Raw genomic sequence first — 25,311 nt, forward strand, 5'->3', positions numbered from 1 at the left:
ATGTGAGGCGAAATGGAAAGGACCATCGCTAATGCATACCCTTTTGTTATATATATAGAGAAGATTCAGCGCTGAATAAACAAAGACATAAGACCAGCAGCATGTGGGAAGTGCGCAACTTGCAAAAGTTGTAGGAAAAACATTAAAAAGCGCAAGAATTTTGTATCCACAGTCACACAAAAAAGTTACGATATTAAGAACTTAATAACATGTGCCACGCAAGGCGTGGTTTACATGTTAGAGTGTGACTGTGGGTTACAATACATTGGTCGCACTTCAAGAGCTCTACATGTAAGAGTTGGAGAACATGTTAACAACATACGTAAGGGACTTACTACCCATAGTGTTTCTAGGCACTTTAAAAATTACCACCATAAAAATCCAAGCACTTTAAAATTCTGGGGGATTGAAAAAGTCAGCTACCATTGGAGGGGTGGTAATTTTATAAGACAACTTAGTCGTCGTGAATCCTTTTGGATTTACGAGGCTAAGGTTTTAACTCCTTTGGGTTTGAATGTTGATTTTGATCTTAATTGTTTTATTTCTGACAGATGAGTTTTTATGGTCATTTTCATTTGATTTTACTTGATTTTAGATTTATAATGTTTTATTATAAAATTTTAGGTTATATGTATTTAATTGTATATATTGTAATGTGGTTTTTATGTATATTATTGCATGTGGCATTGTTTCCTTTGAGAGTAAGCAAAGTGCTGCCACCTGGTGCTTGGTTGCTATTATGGCCGTTAGGTCCGATTGACCATAATAGAAATCAGTGATTGATTAAAGTTTGAAAAGTTGTAAGGAAGAGGTTTTTTTAGTAATAAACAAACGTGAGGCAACATCTATCCTTATAAATGTAGAGATTATAGCCTATTATGTTAAAAGATCGTTCTGTGATCGGAGATGAGTTGTTATCTCCGTGGCAATACATGTAGCTTAGGCTTCTGCCAAGTAAACATTCCGATCGGGTATGCCTTTCCGCTTCCTGTCTGGAGAAGTATACAGTCTCCATGGCGATGGTGAAACGCCGGACATGACGTAGGAGACGGCGCCCAGTTAGTGTATAAAGAGCCGGACCATTGACCTATCAGCATCCCCGCTGAAGAAGTCTACGCCCACTTGACGTAACGCGTACGGGGGATTGGTCACACGGTCCTACGGCCAACAAACTACTCGGGAACCAGGCACCATCCAGCACGCTGCTCGCTCTCCTTATCTATGCCTGCAATATTCGGGATTCATGTAAGTGCAATATTTTTGAGCAAAATAAAGTGTTATTGCCGCAACAGAGAGCACTAGATTGTTTCCTTCTATTTTTATGATTCGGAGTGGATTGGGAAGGTGTACCCTTTACCCCATAAGTCATCAGTGCAGGCGTTTGCTGGAGGCTGTAGTCCGGTTTACTGAGTTCATTGGCTTTACATCGTGGAGATTGCTTCATGCTTTTTGACCCTGTGGGGTCAAGTTCTGGAGGTGAGAGGCAGATAATGCCGGGTGACGGGATCTTATGAGCACTGAAGTCACACTTATTGTCTATTCACCGGATCACTAGTGGACTTTGTTTTTACCGTCTTTTTACCACCTTATGAACTTCTTTTTATCCATTATATGTTTTTTATTATTATTGGCTTTTAAAAAGATTGTTATTTATTGCTATTAGACTGCGCTACACTATTATATACTTATTTATTGAAGGTGTTGGAATACCCTTTTGTTGTTGAGGTTGAAGCAGTGGTTTAAAGGGCCGATGCTTTTGCACAGTTGCAGGTGAGATATCTGCAAATATTTGCACCTCATGGCCTAGTACAGGGGTGGGGAACCTTTTTTGTGCCAAGGGCCATTTGGGTATTTATAAAATCATTCGGGGGCCATACAAAATTATAAACTTAAAAATGTGCCTGTTATATTTGGTCAACAATTTAATTAACTCACCCCTAATGTGATGGCTGCAACTGCTTCTCTTTGGTGAGGTGTGTGATGTTAGCTGGTATTGATGATGTTGCTACTCGCAACTGGTTTTCCAGGTTTGTGTCAATCAGTCTGGAGCGCAGTCGACTTTGTGGTAAGTTTTGAAAAGAACTGCTGACGGGTAATGCTGCTGGGTATAGTTGACTGGTACTGCTGGTGGGTACAGCTGGCTGGTACTGCTGTGGGTACTGCTGGCTCAGGCTGGTACTCCTGGCTTGTACTGTGCTGTGGGTACTGCTGGCTTAGGCTGGTACTGCTGTGGGTATTGCTGATTCAGGCTGGTACTGTGCTGTAGGTACTGCCTTGGGTACTGCAGGCTCAGGCTGGTACTGTGCTGTGGGTACTGCTGGCTGGTACTGCTGGCTAATACTACTGGCTGGTACTGCTGGCTCAGGCTGGTACTGCTGGCTGGTACTGCTCGCTGGTACTGTGCTGTAGGTACTGCTGGCTGGCACTGTTGTGGGTACTGCCGACTCTGGCTGGTACTGCTGTGGGTACCACTGGCTCTGGCTGGTACTGCTGTGGGTACTGCTGTGTGTACTGCTAGCTGTGGCTTATACTGCTCTGGGTACTGCTTGCTCTGGCTTATACTTCTGTGAGTACTGCTGGCTCTGGCTGGTACTGCTGTGAGTACTGCTGGCTCTGGCTGGTACTGCTGACTGGTACTGCTGGTTCTGGCTTATACTTTTGTGAGTACTGCTGGCTCTGGCTGGTACTGCTGTGTGTGCTGCTGGCGGAAAATATGCTGGCTAGCAGCGGCGCCACGCTGGAGGAAGAGGCATTGTTTCCTGTATTGGTCACAGGCGGAGTGCATTTGATATCACTCTGCCTGTGACTCACTCAGACTATCAGGACGGAGCCGGAACTATACAGGAAGCATTGGCTCCGTTCTGACAGATCAGCTGAGAGACACAGACTCAGCTGCACGGAGGGCCGGACCAAATGACTTTGAGGGCCGCATACGGCCCCCGGGACGTAGGTTCCCCACCCCTGGCCTAGTAGCTGGATTGAGGGTAGCTCTCTGGCCTTTTGCATAACGCTTTCCTTCAACTTGTAGAAGTGAGGCCTAACAATGATGTCCCTTGGAGGACCATCAGGAAGCAGGGCTGTAAGGGCTCTGTGAGCACGGTCCAGCTACAGTTTACTGACAGGGGTATCTGGAAGCAATGAGGTCAGTAATGTGGTGGTAGCCTCTTGGGCATCTGTTATTGATTCTGGTAACCCTTTGATGTGGAAATTGTATCTGCTGGAACTATTCCCCAAATTATCAATTTTAGACCGTGCCTCTTCTGGCGCGCTTCAAGGTTGCAGATGCGGTCAGTATTCTGATTTGTTCTGCCCACCGTGGCATCAAACTTATTCTCAATGGCGTTTATCCTAGAACCCAGTTACTGTAATTCTCTTGCTAGCTTTTTACAGTCCCTGTTGTAGTAATGGAGAGAAATTTGCCAGGATTATAGGGTCTCCCGAGTAGGCAGGCTGGCTATGGGTTGAGGGCGAAGGAGTTCCTGGGAGTCCTGCAGGCAGTTCTAAATGGTAATGATATCCCCCATGGCCCGGTCTAATGAGGAGCTGGATGAAAACGGGGTCTCGTAACCTGATAGAACCCCAATCCCGTGGAGTAGGGAGGTGTGCTGGAGAAGCAGAGCAGCCCTCTATGCCTGTGGATTGTCTTGATGTCTGGGGCCCTTCAGAATAGTCAGCCTGGAGCAAGGCCTCCTGCGCCAGTAGCGCCGCCATATTAGCGGATCCGGGCGGCTGCTTTACAACTTTCTGTGGTTCTTCCAGGCTGTTTTTGGGCTTCCCTTTTGCCGTACAAATGTAGCCAAGTAGTTCATGGAGGGCTCTGGGTGGTTTGTGAGAGCCCTGGGCCCTCGGATCAACAGGATGCATCCAGATTGAGTCGGGCGCAGCAGAGCCAGTTTAGAGTGCGTCCTCTATGCTCAGTCGTGCACATGCGCCCTCGGTTATATGGTTTTCAATGGCATAGTTCACACCAGTGCGGTCAGATCCAGTGCATCTAAAAAACATGCTGCATTTTTTCTGCACTGAACTGTACTGGAAATCACCAAAAACGCCCTGGAACACACATGTTCTTAATTAAGGTTAAGATTAAATTAAGGTTAAGAAAATAGAAGGGGTAAAAGTGCACTGGAACGCACCAAAAAGCGTCAAAAACCCGCATGCCTCATTGATGTCAGAGGAGAATGGGCAGACTGGTTCAAGATGATAGAAAGGCAACAGTAACTCAAATAACGCACAACACATCGAACCTTGAAGCAGATGGGCTACAGCAACAGAAGACCACACCGTGTTCCACTTCTGTCAGCTAAGAACAGGAAACTGAGGCAACAATTTGCACAGACTCACCAAAATTGGACAATAGAAGATTGGAAAAACATTGCTTGGTCTGATGAGTCTCGAGTCTTGTTGAATCTATGCCGTGAAGAATTAAAGTGTAACTCCATTTTCGTGGGGGAAAGAAAATAGCAAATAAAGAAAAAATAATATAGTGTATATAATTGCGACATACGTCATATTGTAATTGAATGTTATTAAAAATTACCTTTCCTTTTCAATCTGCAGCTTTGTAATTTTCTGAAAATATAATGCAATATGGCAACATGGAGGTGTTCTGTACACAGGATGCCCCCCAGTAACATCATTTCCTGCTTGTGTGATTGGCTTACCAATTTTCCCAGTCTTTTTCTACAAGTCAGATTTCAGGCATCCCCTGGAAAAAAAAAAAAAAATTTTTGTTGAGATACTCCCAATAGGAACATGTCTAAAGGGATGCAGGCCCAGCAGATTTTCTCATTACTGTTCTGCAGGTGCACAGCTGATTGATAATTATGAAACCACTTCCATTAGACTCATTTTCCCACACGAGCACAGAGAAACACACAGGGGTTTCTTCAGAATAACAAAAGGTAGGAATCTGCAACAAAGTTTGTTAAAATCCCTGCAATGTACATAGATCACCCAGAGGGGAATGTTTTATTTCCTCAACAAAAGTGGAGTTACGCAAAAGGGGGTCCAAACTGGTACTAGCACCTAATAAAGTGGCCAGTGAGAATATGTGGAAACAGGTGACTTTTACTTTTTTTTTTAAATTTTATTGCTCTTTTTTTTTTTACATTTTTAACCGCTTGCCGACTGTGCACAGTATATTTACTGCGGCAGTCAGCCCCGGCCAGGCAGAGTGACGTAGGTCTACGTCGCTCACCTGTCACCGGGTTTTAAGCCAATAGCGGTGAGGCGTGCGCCCGCCTCGGCTCGTTCACAGAGGAGTGCGGGCGTGTGATCGGCGGACCCGATGTCCGCCGGTCACACTACGATCGTCGGTAGAGCGGGAGAAAGGCGGAGCGGCTTATGTAAACAAGCCGCCTGTCATTCTCCCCTGTGTAAAAATGGAGATCAGACGGTTCTACTATGTAGAACCGTTGATCTCTGTTTTTACACTAGTAGCCATGTCCCACTACAGTTAGAAGCACGCCCCTAGGACACACTTAACCCCTCCCTGTCCAATACAGTTAACCCCTTCCCTGCCAGTGTCATTTTTACAGTAACAGTGCATATGTATAGCACCGATTACTGCAGTAATGTCACTGGTAACCCCAAAAGTGTCAAAAATGTCAGTCAAGGGTCCGATCTGTCCGCCGCAATGTCGCAGTACCGCAAAAAAATCGCAGATCGCCGCCATTACTCGTTAAAAAAAACACCAAAAATGACAAAAATCTTTCCCTTTGTTAGTAAACGCGATAACTTTTGCGCAAACCAATCAAAATACGCTTTTTGCGATTTTTTTTTTTTACCAAACATATGTAGCATAAAACAAATTGGCCGAAAATGTTAAAAAAATTTTGATTTTTACATTTTTTTTGGGGGGAATTTCATATAAAAAAAAAGTGAAAAATATTGTTATTTTTGCAAAATTAACGCTCTTTTTTTGTTTATAGCGCATGATCAAAAAATCGCACAGGTGATCAAATACCACCAAAAGAAAGCTCTGTTTGTGGGAAAAAAGGACGTGAAATTTGTTTAGGTACAGCGTCGCACGACCGCGCAATTGTCCGTTAAAGTCACACAGTAAAAAATCTCAAAAAAAACCCTGGTCAGGAAGGGGGTAAAATCTTCCGGGGCTTAAGTGGTTAACAACTTTATTTCTATCATGAGTGGGCTGACAAGTCCCATGTGTACTAGCATAGGGCAGGCAACATATTCTCTTTAAGGAGACATCAGAGATCTATGAGACCCCTAATGTCACCTCTGCATTAATTTGCAGGTTAAGCCTAGTACACACAATGAGATTATCAGACAAAAGATTGTCTATTTTGTTTTTATTTTGCATGCTAATTTCCATAGCGAAATTGAATTGGTCCGTATGTCCGCATATCATCCCATCCGTTTGCGGATGATATACGGACATAATGTATGTCAATGCAATTGCGGATGTCAGAGGATGACACAGCTGACATCCGATTTACCGTCCTTTCCGTTTTTTAAACGGAAGAAAAAATAGGTTTCTGTTCCGTTCCAAAAAACGGAACAGAACTGAAAGGACGAAAATCGGATGTCATCCGAAATGTCATTGACATACATACAAAATAGGATGATATACGGACATACGTGGAGCACCCGTGTGAAAGAGCCCTACTCATGTAAGGGATTTTTTTTTTTTTTTGCTTCTTACTGTTGTATGCTACTGTTTCTTTTTGCATATTATTTGTGATTGTTTGGTACACAATAAACTTGGTTTTGATTTAAAAAAAAATATAGATCAAGCATGCCCTCCAGGTCAGTAGATATATTTGACCTGAGGGTCTAGGGGAGCATTTGCCTTCAACTCCTTTTCTTTGCTGCTGATGGGAAAAAAAAGTCGCAGACAGCTGCCTTTTTTTGTTTATTTACAGGCACATCCTTGGCAACCGTTATGGTTAGACTGATAATTTAATGAGGAGATTCTAAGTGCCATCAAATAAAGTGTCACTATGTAACACACAATGCACAGATTACAAAGAATGCTGATACTAGGTGTAGAAGAGGTGGGGCTCGGCCAGTCACATGCCTTGGAGACCAGATTGTTTACAGTGATAGCAGTTAACAGGACAAAGAGACTTCCACAATAAAGCCAGAAACTTTCACTGAACTGCCAGGAAGTCCTAAACAGGTAAATATTTTATTTTATTTTTTAATGGAATGGGTTGTGATAGCTAAATTAAAAATGTGTGCAAAAAGATAAAAAAATTAGAACAGTTCTTATTTTTGTTTCTATTATTTTGAGTAATACATAATTTCATTAAATGACACACAGGTCAAACTTTTCTTTAGATTTATTTATTACAGGTATTTACAAGGCACCAACAATACATACTTTACTTATTGTACATTCACATCAGTCCCTGCCCTCAAGGAGCTTACAATCTAAAGCCTAGTACACATGCAACGATTATCGGCCAACCGATCGTCCGTCTTTTGTCCAGAGTGGTGTTTTGTTGGTTGGAATGTGCCTAGACTGCACACGAATTTTCTCGCCCGACAAAATTCTACTTCAGAAGTGATGTCATGTGTTGGTTTACTTTCCATGTGTTTTTTCTTCTCTGAGCATGCCCAGTCTTGCTCATTAGATTTTTCCCTGTCGAAATCTGTACGGACTGCACGAAAATCGGCCGTGTTTTGACGGAGGACAAAAATTTTATAGCCTGTACACCAGATTTTTTTCGGCCGAAAAGTCGGAGTCGGTTGTCGGAAGCATCATACTAACAAGCCGAAAATCGGCAGATCGTTCGTCGGACGAAAATTCCCTGCCGATTTTCGACGCGTGTGTACGAGGCTTAAGGTCCCTATGGCACATGCATACATACACATACTAGGTCATAAACCTTCCAGCATGTCTTTGGAATGTGGATGGAAATACCCAGAAGAAACCCACACAAGCAAAGAGGAAACAGGCAAACTAGTGATGGTGTTTTGACCGGGATACAAACCAGCGACCCCAGTGCTGCAAGGCAAAAATGCTAACCAATAAGGCGCTAGATCTATCAAAAAAGCAACCTAAATAATCACATTTTTTTATACCCTTGTAGTAGAAAGTTGTAGGTCTGATGAGTTTGTAATATCAGAGTGTAAAGTGTAAAGCTAATGTAAACTCGCTATACACAATGTAATCTGACTATACAGTCTCTTTGAGATATACCAAAACTATGTAGAATGAAGTATTTTTAAAAGTGGTCCTTCACCCGCCTTCACCCATGAAATGTACTTCCTCTCCTGTGCTCCCCCCCCATTCTTCTTACGCATTTGAAGTCTGTTTGATTTTTTTTATAATGTAAGGCTCCTTTAACACTCGTGTGGCCTAAAAGTCACGCGATTTTGCAGCGAGGTTACCACATTATTTTTGCCACGATTTTGACTGGACTTGAAGCAATGCCAATGTCTATGGAAATTAAAATGCATCAAAGTCAGACCAAATTAGTGCAGGGACTACTTTGAAGCCATTGCAACTTGAAGTCGCGCAGATCTGAATGATACTCATTGGAAATCGTGGAGTATGACTTGTCATGCAACTTTGCCGTCACAAATCGCAGGACAAGTCGCACAAGTGTGAAAGGGGGCTCACAGTGGAAGTAAACTCCCATCTCTGACTTGTACCTATAAGTAAGCCTATAATAAAGCTTACCTATAGGTAGTGTAAATATATCTCCTAAGGCCCCTTTCACACTTGTGTGACTTGTCCTGCGATTTGGCACTGCAAAGTCGCATGACAAGTCTTACTCCATGATTTCCAATGAGTACTGTTCAAATATGCGCGACTTCAAGAAATATTTTATGATATATGAATATTTTAGAACTAATATGCATGATTATGGCTGCATAATAATTAAAGGAGTTGTAAAGTCAGAAGGGTTTTTTTTATCTTACCTGAGCCCCATTTCTATCCGGCGATGTCCACGAGTCCCTCGGCTTTCTGGGACTCTCCATCCTGATTGACTGAGGCACAGCCGTGGCTCTATTGGCTCCCGTGGCTGTCAATCAAAGTCAGTTAGCCAATCAGGAAAGAGACAGGGGTCGGGCCAAACGGCAGCTCCATGTCTGAATGAACACAGGGAGCTGCAGCTCGGCTCGGGTGCCCCCAAAGCAAGCTGCTTACTGTGGTGGAACTTGATGGGAGGGAGGGGCCAGGAGCAGCAACGAGGGACCCAAGAAGAGGATGATCCAGGCTTCCCTGTGCAAAACCAACTGCACAGAGGAGGTAAGTATAACATGTTTGTTATTTAAAAAAAAAAAAAAACACAAGACTTTACAATCACTTTAAGAGCCGGTTCACACTGCCACGACCATAAGTCGCCCCATGTCGGAGCGACTTTTTACCGCGATTTTACCGCAATTTTACAGCGACTTTAACGCGACTTTACCGCGACTTCAGCGCGACTTGTGAATTATTTTGCGCGGCCAATCAGAATATGTTGTGACCTAATTCCCCTTTTCTGTTTTTTTTTACTTATTTCCTCATTGCCCACCAGTGCCACGTATCAGTGTCCACCAGTGCCACTGCCCACCAGTGCCACGTATGTGTCCACCAGTGCCACTGCCCACCAGTGCCACGTATCACTGTCCACAAGTGCCACTGCCCACCAGTGCCACGTATGTGTCCACCAGTGCCACTGTCCACCAGTGCCACATATCAGTGCCACGAATCAGTGTCCACCAGTGGCACATATCAGTGCCATGTATCAGTGCCACAAATCAGTGTCCACCAGTGCCACGTATCAGTGCCACGAATCAGTGTCCACCAGTGCCACGTATCAGTGCCACGAATCAGTGTCCACCAGTGGCACGTATCAGTGCCATGTATCAGTGCCACAAATCAGTGTCCACCAGTGCCACATATCAGTGCCACGAATCAGTGTCCACCAGTGCCACGTATCAGTGCCACATATCAGTGCCACGAATCAGTGTCCACCAGTGAAATGTATCAGTTCCACGTATCAGTGTCCACCAGTGCCACGTATCAGTGCCACGTATCAGTGTCCACCAGTGCCACATATCAGTGCCACGAATCAGTTTCCACCAGTGCCACGTATCAGTGTCCACCAGTGCCACGTATCAGTGCCACGTATCAGTGCCATGAATCAGTGTCCACCAGTGCCACGTATCAGTGCCACGTATTAGTGCCACTAATTAGTGTCCCCCAGTGCCACGTATCAGTGCCACGTATCAGTGCCACGAATCAGTGTCCACCAGTGCCACGAATCAGTGTCCACCAGTGCCACGTATCAGTGCCACGAATCAGTGTCCACCAGTGCCACGTATCAGTGCCATGAATCAGTGTCCACCAGTGCCACGTATCAGTGCCACGAATCAGTGTCCACCAGTGCCACTTATCTGTGTCCACCAGTGCCACTCACAAAGACCAACCTGAGATAATGGAATATATGTACCATTATATATATATATATATTTTTATATACCATAATATAGGCATGGCTGCAATGTGGGGAATGCCTGGCTAATCTCTTTCTTCTTCCTGGAAAGTCTGATAACAAGTCGCTTCAATTAAGATAAGGAGGCGACTCCCATTGAAGTATATGGGACAAGTCGGATCACAGGTCGCCTCAAAGTAGTACAGGACCCTTTTCTGAAGTCGGAGCGACTTCAGTAGTGCCAATTAAGACAGCACTGAATGATTAACATTGCTTTTGTTATGTCAAGCGACCTGGGGCGACCTGGGGCTACACAAGTCGCCTCACAAGTCGTGCTAGTGTGAATGGGCTCTAAGGCCTCTTTCACACGGGCGTTACGTATGTCCGTATATCACCCCATCCGTTTGCGGTTGATAGCAAAATGCATGTCAATGGGATTGCGGATGTCAGCGGATGACCATCCGCTGACATCTGATTTGCGTCCTTTCAGTTCTGTTCCGTTTTTTGGAATGGAACAGAACCCTATTTTTCTTCCGTTTAAAAAACGGAAAGGACGCAAAATGGTGTCATCTGCTGACATCTGCAATCCCATAGACATACATTATGTCCGTATATCATCCGCAAAAGGATGGGATGATATGCGGACACAAGTGTCATCCGTGTCCGTTAAAAAAAAAAAAAAAATGCCGCAGCGGATCGCAATACGGTCCGCTCCGTGTGAAAGAGGCCTAAGGATGGTTGAGGATTCAATCGGATTGGCCCAGGCTGGTTATGAACTATATAAAATTGGTCAGATGTTTTTCAAGCACATAACCCCTGAGGATGTCAGACAGTCAGACATAGACTGAGGAAACGGCATCGGGTGGTGTTTGAGATACGTCATTTCTAGTCAGCTGGAACGCAGGAATCGGCGATTCCTATAAAATACTTGCTGATCCTTGTCTTCTTTGATGTAAGTGCAATACAACCTTCATTTTTAAATAAATGATTTGATATACTGTGCCATGAACGTCTTTCGTCCTCTCCCTCTGTATATGGCTACACTGGAGCTTTGAATACACAATTTTTATATATATATAGAATGGATGACAGCAGCAGTTTGAATTCATTCCTGTGACCTCATGTATGACATCTTGGATTTTCCCATATGTGCAATTTGACTCCCTATAATGGGGGTGAATTAACTGAGGATGCTATTCATGTGTGGGATTATAAATGGACTTTACAATTTTTATTTTATTTTTATTTAAATGAAGATGTATTTATTAATTTGTTTATTCACTATTGTTTATTTACTATGGTGATATGTATTTCATGATGCAAGAGCGCGGTTTATTTGTTTCTTTTAAAGGGTTAAATGTGTTCCCTGGGAGTGCTTTCTAGCTGTGTGTGGGGGGGCTTTGACTAGGGGAAGACAGAGATCCATGTTCCTGCTTAGTAGGAACACAAGATCTCCATCTTCCCCTCTCACAGAACGGCAGTCAGCCTTGTTTACATAGGCAGACCGCCATTCTGCCTCTCTCACAAACGATCGCCGGGTCCCAGCGAACATCGGGTCTGCCGGACCCGCTGATTGACTCCTGCTGTGTCCGATCACAGCAGGAGCGGGTAGCCTGCGGTGTGCGTGCGTGAGAAAGACCCAGTGCACAAAAAAACATACAGGTACGTCATTTGGAGCAGGAGGGCCATCCTGGCGCAGTATATTTATGTGGGGCTGTCCATAAGCAGTTAGGGCAGTTCCCCTGACATAGAAATTAGCTTTACTGTGTGCAGCAATAAAAGAGTTCCTCTGAAAATCGACTTGTCCCATGTCGCTACACACTGTAACTTGTATATTTACATTAGGAGGGATGTGCTGAGCCAGGGCCCACTCCACCAGCCCAGTGTACCTCTATTACCTCACTCCCAGTAACAGAATGGGGTTTTTCTCAAATCATGGTGATCCTTTGTGGCTTATTTCAATAAATGCAATGTGAGCTAGTAAGTTTTCAGGCCACTTCTTATATCAGCTTTATATTTTAGAAGATAGTTTCACTTGTGAGTCTTGCTGATATTATTATTATTATTATATAGGATTTATATAGCGCCGACAGTTTACGCAGCGCTTTACAACTGGAGGGTAAACAGTACAAATACAATACACTTTAACCACTTTACCACCGGAGGATTTTGCTGTCTTACGTCCAGGCCACTTTTTGCGATTCGGCACTGTGCGACTTTAACTGACAATTGCGCGGTCGTGCGAAGCTGTACCCAAACGAAATTTACGTCCCTTTTTTACCACAAACAGAGCTTTCTTTTGGTTGTATTTGATCACCTGTGCGATTTTTACTATAAACAAAAAAAGAGCGTAAATTTTGAAAAAATAACAATATTTTTCAAATTTTTTTATATGAAATTCCCCCCCCCCCCCCCAAAAAAATGTAAAAATCTAAATTTTTTTAAATTTTTGGCCAATTTTTTTTCTGCTACCTATGTTTGTTAAAAAAAAATCACAATAAGCATATTTTGATTGGTTTGCGGAAAAGTTATTGCGTTTACTAACTAAGGGAAAGATTTCTGTCATTTTTGGTGTTTTTTTTTTTGAACGAGTAATGGCGGCGATCTGCAATTATTTTTTGCGGGACTGCGACATTGTGGCGGACAGGTCGGACCCTTGACTGACATTTTTGACACTTTTGGGGGTACCAGTGACATTACTACAGTAATCAGTGCTATACATATGCACTGTTACTGTAAAACTGACACTGGCAGGGAAGGGTTTAATTTTATTGGAGAGGGAGGGGTTAATGTATGCCTGGTGCTTACTGACGTGTGTGGGGGGAGGTGACTGAGTGACACAGGGACAGATCGCAGGTTCAGCTATGCTGAACCCTGCAATCTGACCCTGTCTGTCACTTAGGCTATCCGCCCGCTTTGTTTACACAAGCGGGCGGATCTCCAGACTCGATTCCCCGACGATCGGGGAAGAGCGGCGGCGATCGCCACCGCTCCTCCCCTGGCCCGACTCCCGCTGTGACTGAATACAGTGGGAGCGAGCCTCTGGCGGCGCGCGCGCGCCACCCACAAGGGGAGGAGTCCAGCGACGTAGGTCTACGCCGCTAGACGGGAACGAGCCACTTTGCCGCAGTACAGTCAACGTGACTGGTCGGCAAGTAGTTAATACAGTAGGAATCAGAGGGCCCTGCTCGTTAGAGCTTACAATCTAAGACAGGGGTGGGGAACCTCCGGCCCGCGGGCCGTATGCGGCCCGCACTATCCTTCTGTCCGGCCCGCGATCCATGCCGCTGTGTCAGAAGGAGCCGATGGCTCCGTTCTGACACTGTGAATCTCCGAAAAGGCTGGACCCGAGGCGCAGAGCAGTGCGCTTCGAGCCCGCCCATTTGTGTAACAATAGCGAATGAAAATTCACTACTGTCTCACGGATCCGCCTCCTCCTCGGCCAATTTCATTGGCCGAGGAGGAGGCGGGAGGCGGGACGCGGGAGGACTCGAAGAGACGGGGACTGAAGAGAGGAAGCCGGCCGCCGCTACAACAGGCAAGTGCACTGGGGCTTGGCATGCTGTTCACTCTGCATTGTGGCGAATCACTCCGCATTGAAAGGGGGCACGCTCTGGGCACTCCACATTAAAAGGGGGCACGCTCTGGGCACTGCACATTAAAAGGGGGCACGCTCTGGGCACTGCACATTAAAAGGGGGCACGCTCTGGGCACTGCGCATTAAAAGGGGGCACGCTCTGGGCACTCCGCATTGAAAGGGGGCACGCTCTGGGCACTCCGCATTGAAAGGGGGCACGCTCTGGGCACTCCGCATTGAATGGGGGCACGCTGTGGGCACTCCGCATTGAAAGGGGGCACGCTGTGGGCACTCCGCATTGAAAGGGGGCACGCTGTGGTCAATCACTCCACATTGAAATGGGGCACGCTGTGGTCAATCACTCCGCATTGAAAGGGGGCACGCTGTGGGCACTCCGCATTGAAAGGGGGCACGCTGTGGGCACTCCGCATTGAAAGGGGGCACGCTGTGGTCAATCACTCTGCATTGAAAGGGGGCACGCTGTGGGCACTCCGCATTGAAAGGGGGCACGCTGTGGGCACTCCGCATTGAAAGGGGGCACGCTGTGGGCACTCCGCATTGAAAGGGGGCACGCTGTGGTCAATCACTCTGCATTGAAAGGGGGCACGCTGTGGTCAATCACTCTGCATTGAAAGGGGGCACGCTGTGGTCAATCACTCTGCATTGAAAGGGGGCACGCTGTGGTCAATCACTCCGCATTGAAAGGGGGGCACGCTGTGGTCAGTCTGCATTGAAAGGGGGCACACTATACCTTGATTACTGAAGGCCCCTTTCACACTTTTGTGACCTCAAAGTCACGCAATTTTTTACAGAGTTTTTTGCCGCAAATCAATGCCTATTACATTTATGCATACATTTTGTACGGCCCCCCGAATGATGTTACAAAAATCCAAATGGCCCTTGGTAGAAAAAAGGTTCCCCACCCCTGATCTAAGAGATTGGGCCTTGCAGATCAAACACTATGATAACGCGATGATATTGCATTACTGATTACTTTAAAAAAAAAGACTTTATAAAACTCGTGTTCAGTAAATGTTGTATACTTGCTAGTGCAGTGTTTCTCAACCCATCGTCAGTCAAGGCACCCTTTAAATTTATGGACAATCTCAAAGCACCCTCCAAAATTATGGACAGTCTTGAGGCGCCCAATTTTAAAATGTAAGAATTATTCTGATGGTTTTACGTAAGGCAGCAACATCAATACATGTGGGACATCCAACATTACAGATGATTTATTCTTCCAAAGCAAAGACCGCTGGTTTCCCCAACCGCGTTCTGGTATGAATCGGCTTATTTGGCTTGACTGTAAAAAATCTCGTATTCATTATTGCTTGTTCATTTACAGCAAAATAAAGGATGACGGACCCCTCCTTGATAGATCATATGACTAGGCTAAAACTCAAACTACTGGAAAAGGTGAGGACATTAGCTTTAAGTTTTTTACCGTCTTGTCCAAAGGTGTCTCAGCTTCCAAACTGTGTGTAAAACATTTGTTTTGTCGACTTTTATTGTGTATTGCATTATGTATCCCAGTGAACATTTAACAGAAAATAATTTTTTACTTACAGAACAACTGCACCTTTAGCATAATTTCCTTTAACGCCTTAAATCCAAGGACATTCTTCAAAAATTAAAATTAAAATTATTTGTTTTGTGTAGACCTGTCCTTAACGTTTGGTTTCATCAACCACTTCAGCTCCGGAAAGGTTTACCCCCCTTCATGACCAGGCCATTTTTTGCGATATGGCACTGCGTTATTTTAACTGAAAATTGCGCGGTCGTGCAACGCTGTACCCTAATCATTTTTTCCCCACAAATAGAGCTTTCTTTTGGTGGTGTTTGATCACCTCTGCAGTTTTTTGCACTATAAACAAAAAAAGACTGACCATTTTGGAAAAAAAAATATATTTTTTACTTTCTGCTATAAAATACTGTATACCAAAAAAAAAAAAAAAAATGTAAATTAGCAAATTTCTTCATCAATTTAGGCCAATATGTATTCTGCTACAAATCAAAATGCCAATAAGTGTATATTGATTGGTTTGCATAAAAGTTATAAAGTCTACAAACTATGGGACATTTTTATTTATTTATTATTTTAATTGTAATGGCTGTGATCAGCGACTTATAGCAGGATTGCGATATTGCGGTGGACAAATCAGACACCTAACTGACACTTTTGACACTTTTTGGGGACCAGTGACAGTAACACAGTGATCAGTGCTAAAAAATCAGACTTGTATAAAGTACTCGAAATTTCTACTTGAGTAAAAGTACAAGTGCTCGATCAAAAAGTTACTTAAGTAGAAGTGGAAGTGCTCGCAGAAAAAGTTACTTAAGTAGAAGTACTAAAGTATTCAACATTTTTTTTACTTAAGTATTGCAAGTAGTTTTTTCAAAAAATTTGCTACTTAAGTACTAAAAGTAAAAAGTACCAGTAGTTTTGAAAAAAAATTTCTACTCAAGTACTGAAAGTAGAAGTACAAGTACTGTGTTATGTAGTTATTAAAGAAAGAAGTCAAAAGTTTGAACATCATATTGTTTTTTATTATTTCAAATGATTAACCTGTGTTTGTTAGTAGTTTCTTGATGCACTTTAAGCGCTGTAGCACCATTTATTTGTTTGTTTCATATTTTCTTTTTATTGGAAAGATTTGGTATAGCAGCTTTTATTATACACAGCCTTTATTTTCCTATGCGCTGATTTACAAATGACATTATACACATTTTTTTGAACTTCATGAAACCTGCCATCTACTGTTCTGGCAGTGGTAATTTTTTTAAAAGTAACGAGTAACTATGCAGCACAAAAAAAAAATACTTGAGTAGAAGTATCGAAATCATCGAAAAAATGTAGTGAAGTAAAAGTAGAAGTAGGAGAAAAAAATTCTACTCTAGGAAAGTACAGATACCGCATTTTGGTACTTAAGTACAGTACTTAAGTAGTTCTACTTCGTTACTATATATCTCTGTAAAAAATATGGGGAAGGGGTTAACATCAGGGGCAATTAAAGGGGTATATGTGTTGCTAAGGAGTGCTTACTAACTGTGTGGGGGGTGCTTTGACTGGGGGAAGCTAACAATCCTGTGTTTCTGCTTAGCAAAAACACAGAATCAGTATATTCCCCTCTCACAGAACAGCGGTCTGTCTTGTTTACATAGCCAGACCGACGTCTCCCAAACGATCAGCAGGTCTCGGCATCCAATCACAGTGGGAGTGGGTTGCCGGTGGCGCACGTGCCCCAGTCCCAGAAGTGTTAGATTACGTACTAGGTACGTTATCTGGCACAGAGCGGCCGCCCTGCCACAGTATAAGTGTGTGGGGCGGTCTGCAAGTGGTTAAAGTGATATTCAACCCAAAAACAAACATTAAGGGCTCTTTCACACTAGTGTCCTTCGGACGTACTCCGCTTTTCTCAGCGGGGGATCGATCCGCCGATCCTCCGCTGAGCAGGAGGATGACAGCTGTGTCTCGGCGTTGTGTGCGGATGTCAACGGACATGTCTCCGCTGACATCCGATGCCCCATAGGAATGCATGGCGCATCCGTTCAGATCCGCCAAAAAAACGAACAGGCGGATCTGAACGGTCTGCCTGTGTGAAAGGGGCATTATTATATTGGAGGTTACACATTCTTATAGGTGATGGCTACATTTGTTTTCTTATTTGCGTTTTATTCTTTTATTTTCACCTGGTGATCTGGCCAGTAAGGGAGCCCATAGATGATACAATTTTTTCATTTAACCAGCAAGCTGAACAAAAAAAGTTGACTTTATTTCCCCATCCACTCACTCAGTGTGGATGGGAGAATCCTTCCCGCTGAGGTATTGTTTTCTGATAGTGGGGAGACTTCACCGCCTCAAAATACACTGATCGGTGCTGCTGGCTATAGCTGGCGACGCTGACTGAGAGGTAATAATTCAACAGGGCTGTTGTACAGAAGTTGACCAGTAGATTGACTTTTGTGCAATCTCTCTTCCAAAACATGGATCAAAATTCCTCTGTCTAGGCTTGTCCCTGTTGAACCCCCTAAATTTCAGCCCACGTATGGCCAGCTTAAGTCTGTTAATTTCCATAGAACAAGCTTTCCTGCAGATGTATCAGTTAAGAGTGTTGAGACAAAGCATTTACCAGTGACAGAGGTGCTTGACAATGATCAGCTTTTAGTTACCGGTATTTATTGATTTATGTAAAATCTTTATCCCAAAAGGAAAAAAATGTTTGCTATAGCTGCAGTGTGAGCTGGAGTTTGGCTTCAATTTGTTAGTGTATGTAAATCTGCTAGTTCATCTAACATGCCCCTCAACTAGGTTTGCCACCTCATCCCTTTAAACCAGGACACACATTAATTACACAGGTTCTGTGGCTGATTAAGGCAGTAATTAAACTCACTTGGTGCTTATGTGCATTATATCAGCCTCAGAACCTGTGTAATTATTATGTGTCCTGGATTAAAGGGGTGAGGTGGCAATTCACCCTTCACCCATATTAACAATGCAGTTGTCTTCTGTGCCCCTGTGCTCATTCATCCGTGGAGGGACTCTAATACAGGAGGTATGTTACTGACCAGACAACCAGGGGACAACAGCCTTATAAAATAAAACGAATGCAGCCACCACATCTAAAGATTAGTAACTGCAATATATTGCATTTTTGATTTTGGGTTTAATACCGCTTAATGAACTGCGTGTGGCTGATGAAGAATATTAACATAATAGTTTCATCACAAATTTACCATAATCGTTTTTAAAGACTAATGGCTAACCTGCGTTTTTTTGTGGGTTAGCTGTGCTTTTCTATAGACTTCTATGCGGCCTTGCAGTTTTCATGCAGTTTCAAAAAGTGCAGCAAAACTCCTGCATGCTGCATCCTTGGTGCACTTTCTGAAACTGCACTAAAACGGCAGGAGATCATAGAAGTTTATGGCAAAACACAGCTAACCCGCATGGAAACCGCGGGTTAGGTGAACTTTGCCCAAAGTGCAGTGAGATCATACTGGAGCAGTGTGAAGCCACCCAAAAACAGAATTACACCCTAATTCTGTGTAAATTAAGCAGAAATTTACACAGTTTTGGTAAATGTCTGCTTAATTTGTGAAAATTTGAACCATAAGTAGCCATATGGGCACCGCCTGGCTCTACAAACTTTAAGCCCTGGTTTACACTGCCACGACTTGTCATGCAACTTGAGAGTTCAGAGTCGCGCCCTATTAATGGCAATAAAACCGTTCTAATCAGTGCAGCTCAAGTTGCTCCGACTTAGGCCCCTTTCACCCTTGTGGGACTTGTCCTGCGACTTGGGACTGCAAAGTCAAATGACATGTCGTACTCCATGATTTTCAATGAGTACCGTTCATATCTGTGTGACTTCAAAGTAGTCCCTGCACTACTTTGGTCTGACTTTGAGGCTTTTTGAGGTCCATAGACCTCAAGATTACACAGGCATTGCTTCAAGTCCAGTCAAAATAGCAGTAAAGCTGTGCGATTTAGGTCGCACAAGTGTAAAAAGGGGCCTTAGAAAAGGTACCTGAGCTACTTTTGGTGCAGCTTCAGTATGACTTGCATTGATTTCTAATAAAGAAGTCACATGCAAGCCACGATGAAGTCACGCAGGGATGCTGGATTCGAAGTCGCAGCAGTGTGAACCAGAGCTAAATGAAAAATCAAAGAAGGTGGAAGATAGAAATGCCTGCTGTACAATGAATGCATCCAATCAGATGTAGTCATTGTTTGGATTTTCAGACAAAAGGAGGTGCTGACTGTCTGAATACAATAACTGGCAGAGGAGATTCCTCCATCCCCACTGAATGGAGGAAATTATTAGTGCCGGTTTACACATATGCGATGTCAGACATAGCATGTGATTCGCACTGCACTGATATGCAAATCACATGCGATGTCTGTGCATTGCAAATTCAGCCATACAATCAACAATCTGGAATAAGAAAAAATGCTTTCGAAATGTCAGATTTTTCAGTTTTTCCGAATGCTTATAATTAATTGTAAAAGCATATGAAATAATGTGTAACTATTGATAACTATGAATTAATAGAGTAAGCTTTTGATGTTTGTTCACAGAGATTAGAAAATGAGCGTGACATTGCTGATGATTCATCTGATACAGAACTTACAACAGCAAGTAAGAATAGAAAACGAATCCTAGACTTGGAGAATGGATAATTATTATTTTACCTGTGCAAAAAGTATTCTCACCTAGTAGTCCTATCTTTTAGCTGCGTACTATCTTTTATATATTTTTAATAAAGTGCTTGTAAACCCTATACATAAAATATGAACAAAGCATATCCCTCTATAGAGTGTACTTGTCTCAATCAAAAGCACTTATATTGGCCATGCACTTTACAAAAAATAGTTTATACTCATTTTCGAAAAACGAACACTCGGCTGTCAGAGCAAACAACAGTGCCATCATGTAATGACCGATAAATTGTTCAATGGACATAAATTAATCAGTTTTTTGTTCGTTTTTTCACATATACCTAGTGCAAACAGTTTGGACAAGAAACACAATAACTTTCAATTTATCGTTCATTCAGCAGAAAATTTCCAAACTTGTTCTTTGTTTTTTTCTTGCTCAAAAATGTCACAACTAATTACCTATTTGTGCCCATTAACTGGCCAAAAAAACTAACGAAATGTCCAAATCCAAATTTATCGGAAATATCCAAATCACCGAATTTTGGCCGATTTTTCCTATAGTGTATGTCCAGCATTAGTTTAATTTCTGTCTGCTGCTTCATTCCTCTGCTATCAGCATGAATCACTTGTGACAAGTCTTTCTGACACCAAGAGAAAAATGGTGACAGGGGAGGGTACTCCAGCTGATTGACAGCCTCAGCTCTGTTCATGAGAGCTGTGTGAAGGGTGGCGTGTCCCTTCCTTCCAATCAGCTGTCAAAGCTCTCCTCACTGAGCTCTGCAGAGTGTAACTTCAGCTCTCTGCCCCCTTTTGGCTGAACTCTCAGCCATGCTTATGAATTCAGAACTCTGAATGGATGTGGAGAAGAGAAGACTGCAGATAAACAGGTACAACTTGTGTAGGAGGATTTTTTTTCATCTCTCTGTATCACCTGAGACCAGTTACTTCACTGGGTATATGTAAGGGTTTACAACCACCTTAAGCACAGTTCCCATCTTTACCTTTTTCGTGTGGTGTTTTTTAAAAAAATTCAGTTTTCTTTGTCTTTGGTCCAAATGCGATAGATGTATGGTACCATGTAAAAATGAATAAAAACTGCCACAATGCATAAAATTCAGAGATGTGAATGGGCCCTGGGCTATTTTGTGCTGCTTGGGCAATTTTTAATGTTACCGGTGGCTCTGGCCACCTATAGTGCAGATAATATCATTAAAACAAAAGGTTTAAATGGCCCAGTTGCTATTATTTTCCTGCAAACACCGTAAACCATCATTGCAGCTATCTGTCTGCACCTCTCTCCTTGTATCTCAGTTGACTTAAAGCGGTGTTCCAGCCTCAACCCCTCTCCCTCAAAAAATTAGAAATCAGCAGCTACACATACTGTAGCTGCTGACTTTTAATATTAGGACACTTACCTGTCCTGGAGTCCAGCGATGTCGGTCCGCAGCCAATGTTTCCATCGGCTGTCGGGTGCTGCCAATGCCATTGCCGGTGAGGGAACTTGGCAGTGAAGCCTTGCGGCTTCACGGGTGGGTCCCTAATGCGCATGCGTGAAGTGTGCTGCGCATTTGGAATGGCTCGCAAGCGGGGGAAGGAGGAGGGGGCCAAACTTCAGAGGGACGGCGCCGCGGCGCCGTCTCCTGGAAGTGGGGAAGGGTACCTGTCAAAAACAGGTACCCGTTCCCCCCCCTCCCCCCTGAAAGGTGCCAAATGTGGCACCAGAGGTGGGGAGGAAGCAAATGAGCGGAAGTTCCATTTTTGGGTGGAACTCCGCTTTAATTTATATACTCAGTCCACTCAACTGTGCAAGTTTATTGTGCAGCTTGAAGATGATTTTTTCTTAACATTAATCAGCTCACAGATGTTAAAGGTGAACAGTAACCGCTTAGAGTCTCTTAGCAACATCCTAGCAACAAGGCAGGCCAGGATGATACCATCTCTGAGAGTTTTTCCGTCAGGCTTCAGGGGGTATCTAATGAAATACAAAAAAACTATCAGCGCAAACCTATTATATGTGATAAAATAACTCGACACCAATTCACTGTGCATAAATCAGGTGTGTGAACTTATAAATCAATAGTGGTGTCCGGCAGCATGCACCAATCGTGTTTCACAAATCACAATAAACTATAAATCATACAAAAATGTGATGCGCCAGAAATATAAAATCAAAAAGTGATGACAATAAATCATATCCAGTTCATAAGGCACATAGCAATGTGTGTGCTTCCAATAAAATGATATAAAGAGTGTCCCGTGTTCAGATGAAGAAAATCCAGTGATGAAAACAACTTGTAATCACCAATATAGTGAATCCCTCCACCAGGTGAATCAGCCTCTCACCTTTCTGAAGGACCCAAACGGGCCAGCAATCACATGTATCATTGATCAGACTTCCAGGAAAGAGCCACACTATATTGCACCTCGAGGGATCCCGGGACATATAGAAAACAGATGAAGAAATCTAGTGCTCTCCGCTTACTAATGAGGGTATGCTTTATTAGAGAAAGGCAGATCAACTCACATTTGTCGGGCACTCAGCTGTGCCTGCTGTATAATCGATGTCAGCGATCTGTTACCAGAGAGAGACTCTGCGTCGGCCACGCACGCTCCGCCCCCCTATACGCGTTACGTCGAGCGTAATGCTCCTTTGACTTCCTCGGTAGGGGTCAAAGGAAGTCAAAGGAGCATTACGCTCGACGTAACGCGTATAGGGGGGCGGAGCGTGCGTGGCCGACGCAGAGTCTCTCTCTGGTAACAGATCGCTGACATCGATTATACAGCAGGCACAGCTGAGTGCCCGACAAATGTGAGTTGATCTGCCTTTCTCTAATAAAGCATACCCTCATTAGTAAGCGGAGAGCACTAGATTTCTTCATCTGTTTTCTATATGTCCCGGGATCCCTCGAGGTGCAATATAGTGTGGCTCTTTCCTGGAAGTCTGATCAATGATACATGTGATTGCTGGCCCGTTTGGGTCCTTCAGAAAGGTGAGAGGCTGATTCACCTGGTGGAGGGATTCACTATATTGGTGATTACAAGTTGTTTTCATCACTGGATTTTCTTCATCTGAACACGGGACACTCTTTATATCATTTTATTGGAAGCACACACATTGCTATGTGCCTTATGAACTGGATATGATTTATTGTCATCACTTTTTGATTTTATATTTCTGGCGCATCACATTTTTGTATGATTCAGGGGGTATCTAAATGTCCTACGCCCATAGCAAGGGCATAACTCAACTTTGGCCAAAGCTGCATAGTTTGTTTTTATCTACAGTCACCCCTTGCCTGCATTGGCAGTGTTTTGGTAAAGATGAACTATTACTTTAAGGTAAGTGTCTGTGTTACCCATATCAGTTAGGGTTCGTTTATACCATGTGCATGGAACTCATGGGAAAGCTTTGCATGATAACATCAGTTTTCATGCACGTTTCAGTGAGTTTTTATGCACGATGACATCAGTTTTCATGTGCGTCAGTTATGTAGCGGAACTAAACCCATCAAATTAAAATTTTCAAAAATCAGCTATATTGCTAAATGGCAGCTCACACCAGCTTGGCTTCAAAGTCACTTTGAAGACGAAATCCCTGTACGACTTCATTGTGGCTTTAACAGAAGTCAATGCAAGTCGTGATGAAGTTGCCCCAAAGTATTGGAGGAACTTTTTTCTATGTCAGAGCGACGTGAGTCGCACTGATTAGAACGGTTTCATTGCCATTAATGAAGCACGACTTGTCATGTGACTTGGGGTCTCACAAGTCAGATCCCAAGTCGCGGCAGTGTGAACTGTCAAACCATCAAATGGCTGGTGTCATAACTGATCACATGTGCAGTATCATGCTAGTTGAAGTCCAAACGGAGACAAAGATGACAGCTTCCTTGGCAGAAAAGAAAAAGAAGGTTTAGTTCCGCTTTATATTTGAGCTGTCTTTTTATTTAGTGTGGGCTAGAAGATGGAAGAAAGGTGATAATTGGTTGCTAGAAACAGGGCGATGTCTCTATACAACACATGTAAATCCACCTCATGCAGAGCTGTAGCATGTGCAGGATTATGTTACTTTGGTAGTGCTGTGATGGTTTTCCTTTGTCTTCAGGGAGTTATGATGGACAGGAGGACGCTCTACAATCTGCATTACGCAGGAGGAAGGATTTGCTGCACAAACTGAGAGTGAGTATAATAAATCGCTGCACAACACAGCAACTAAATACCGGGATGTGTGACAGTTTTAACATCATCACAAATACAGTCCTTGAATGAAAAGATATTTGTTTTCCCCAAATGTGATTCTTATGCTTTCATTTGCAGGAACAACACCTCCTAGAAGAAATAGCCCGGCCACATACCTGGGAAGGGACCCGCAGGAAAAAGATCAGTATAGAACCTGTGGCAGCCCCTATGCATATTTATCATACATCACCTCCACCAGAACCACCAGTACGCTTTTATCCTCCTCCTCCTCCACCAGAGCCTCCCAGGATCATTCAGCAGCAGGTATGGGTACAAGTGTCTGATTACAATTGTAGCATTGTCCCTGTAAGGCTTGCTGTATGATGACTTGTTGGGCCTCCTCTGATTACCTGCAATCACTTAGGGTGCAGTTCACACATCCATTCTTACTCTCAATGGCTCGTTACTCAATAAACAGTCCAGGGGTGTTGGTTTTTAGTATTTATTGTGGAACTTGGATTGGAGAAGGGAACAGTGGGATACTCCAACTAGAACTATGTACATTGGATAAGGGCAACTCTCACATGGCCTCACTAGGTTACTTGTGGAAGCAGTCACACTGCTTTACCCATACTGCCACGTGTATGGAAGGGGTGAAGTCTTCTTGCTCTCTCCAGCAGACTTGATGTAACTACATTATCTTCAGAACACTCTCTAGCATCCCCTTGACTGACACCCCTCCACTAACTCTTCTAGCTGAAGGAATATCCCTCTCAGGACAGGTCCTTTGACACGGATCTGTACTCACTGTATGCAGAATCAGATCCTTTCCAGTGTCTTCCTTCCATTCAGCTCTGCAGGACATCTGGGTTCAGTTCCTCTCTAACTCTCAGGCCCTCAGGTCCACCACCTGAGGCCGCATGGCAACTTAGACAGAGGAGGGACTGCCTCCTCCCTCCGGGACCCGCTCTCCGGGACCCTTGGCATTGAGACAGTATCCCAGCATG

General features: G+C 43.7%; 2 protein-coding genes across 3 annotated transcripts in view; both read left to right on the plus strand.

Moving 5' to 3' along the window:
- The first annotated feature begins 7,010 nt into the window (after positions 1–7,010).
- The window catches only part of LOC309557587 (uncharacterized protein C21orf58), a 41,110-nt gene continuing 22,809 nt past the window's right edge, over positions 7,011–25,311 (plus strand). For both annotated transcript variants that reach the window (XM_082260378.1, XM_082260377.1), the window contains exons 1-5: positions 7,011–7,141; positions 15,317–15,387; positions 20,048–20,108; positions 24,231–24,304; positions 24,443–24,628. In XM_082260378.1, coding sequence (XP_082116504.1) covers positions 15,328–15,387; positions 20,048–20,108; positions 24,231–24,304; positions 24,443–24,628 — 381 coding nt within the window. In that variant the 5' untranslated portion in view covers positions 7,011–7,141; positions 15,317–15,327. The remainder of the gene's footprint in view (positions 7,142–15,316; positions 15,388–20,047; positions 20,109–24,230; positions 24,305–24,442; positions 24,629–25,311) is intronic.
- LSS (lanosterol synthase) overlaps positions 21,626–25,311 on the plus strand; it is a 119,103-nt gene continuing 115,417 nt past the window's right edge. Inside the window, exon 1 of the mRNA XM_082260376.1 lies at positions 21,626–21,629. The gene's annotated coding sequence lies outside the window, so the exon portion shown is untranslated. The remainder of the gene's footprint in view (positions 21,630–25,311) is intronic.

Source organism: Pelophylax lessonae (genome assembly GCF_965119305.1).
Source record: "Pelophylax lessonae genome assembly, chromosome: 6".
Taxonomy (NCBI): Eukaryota; Metazoa; Chordata; class Amphibia; order Anura; family Ranidae; genus Pelophylax; species Pelophylax lessonae.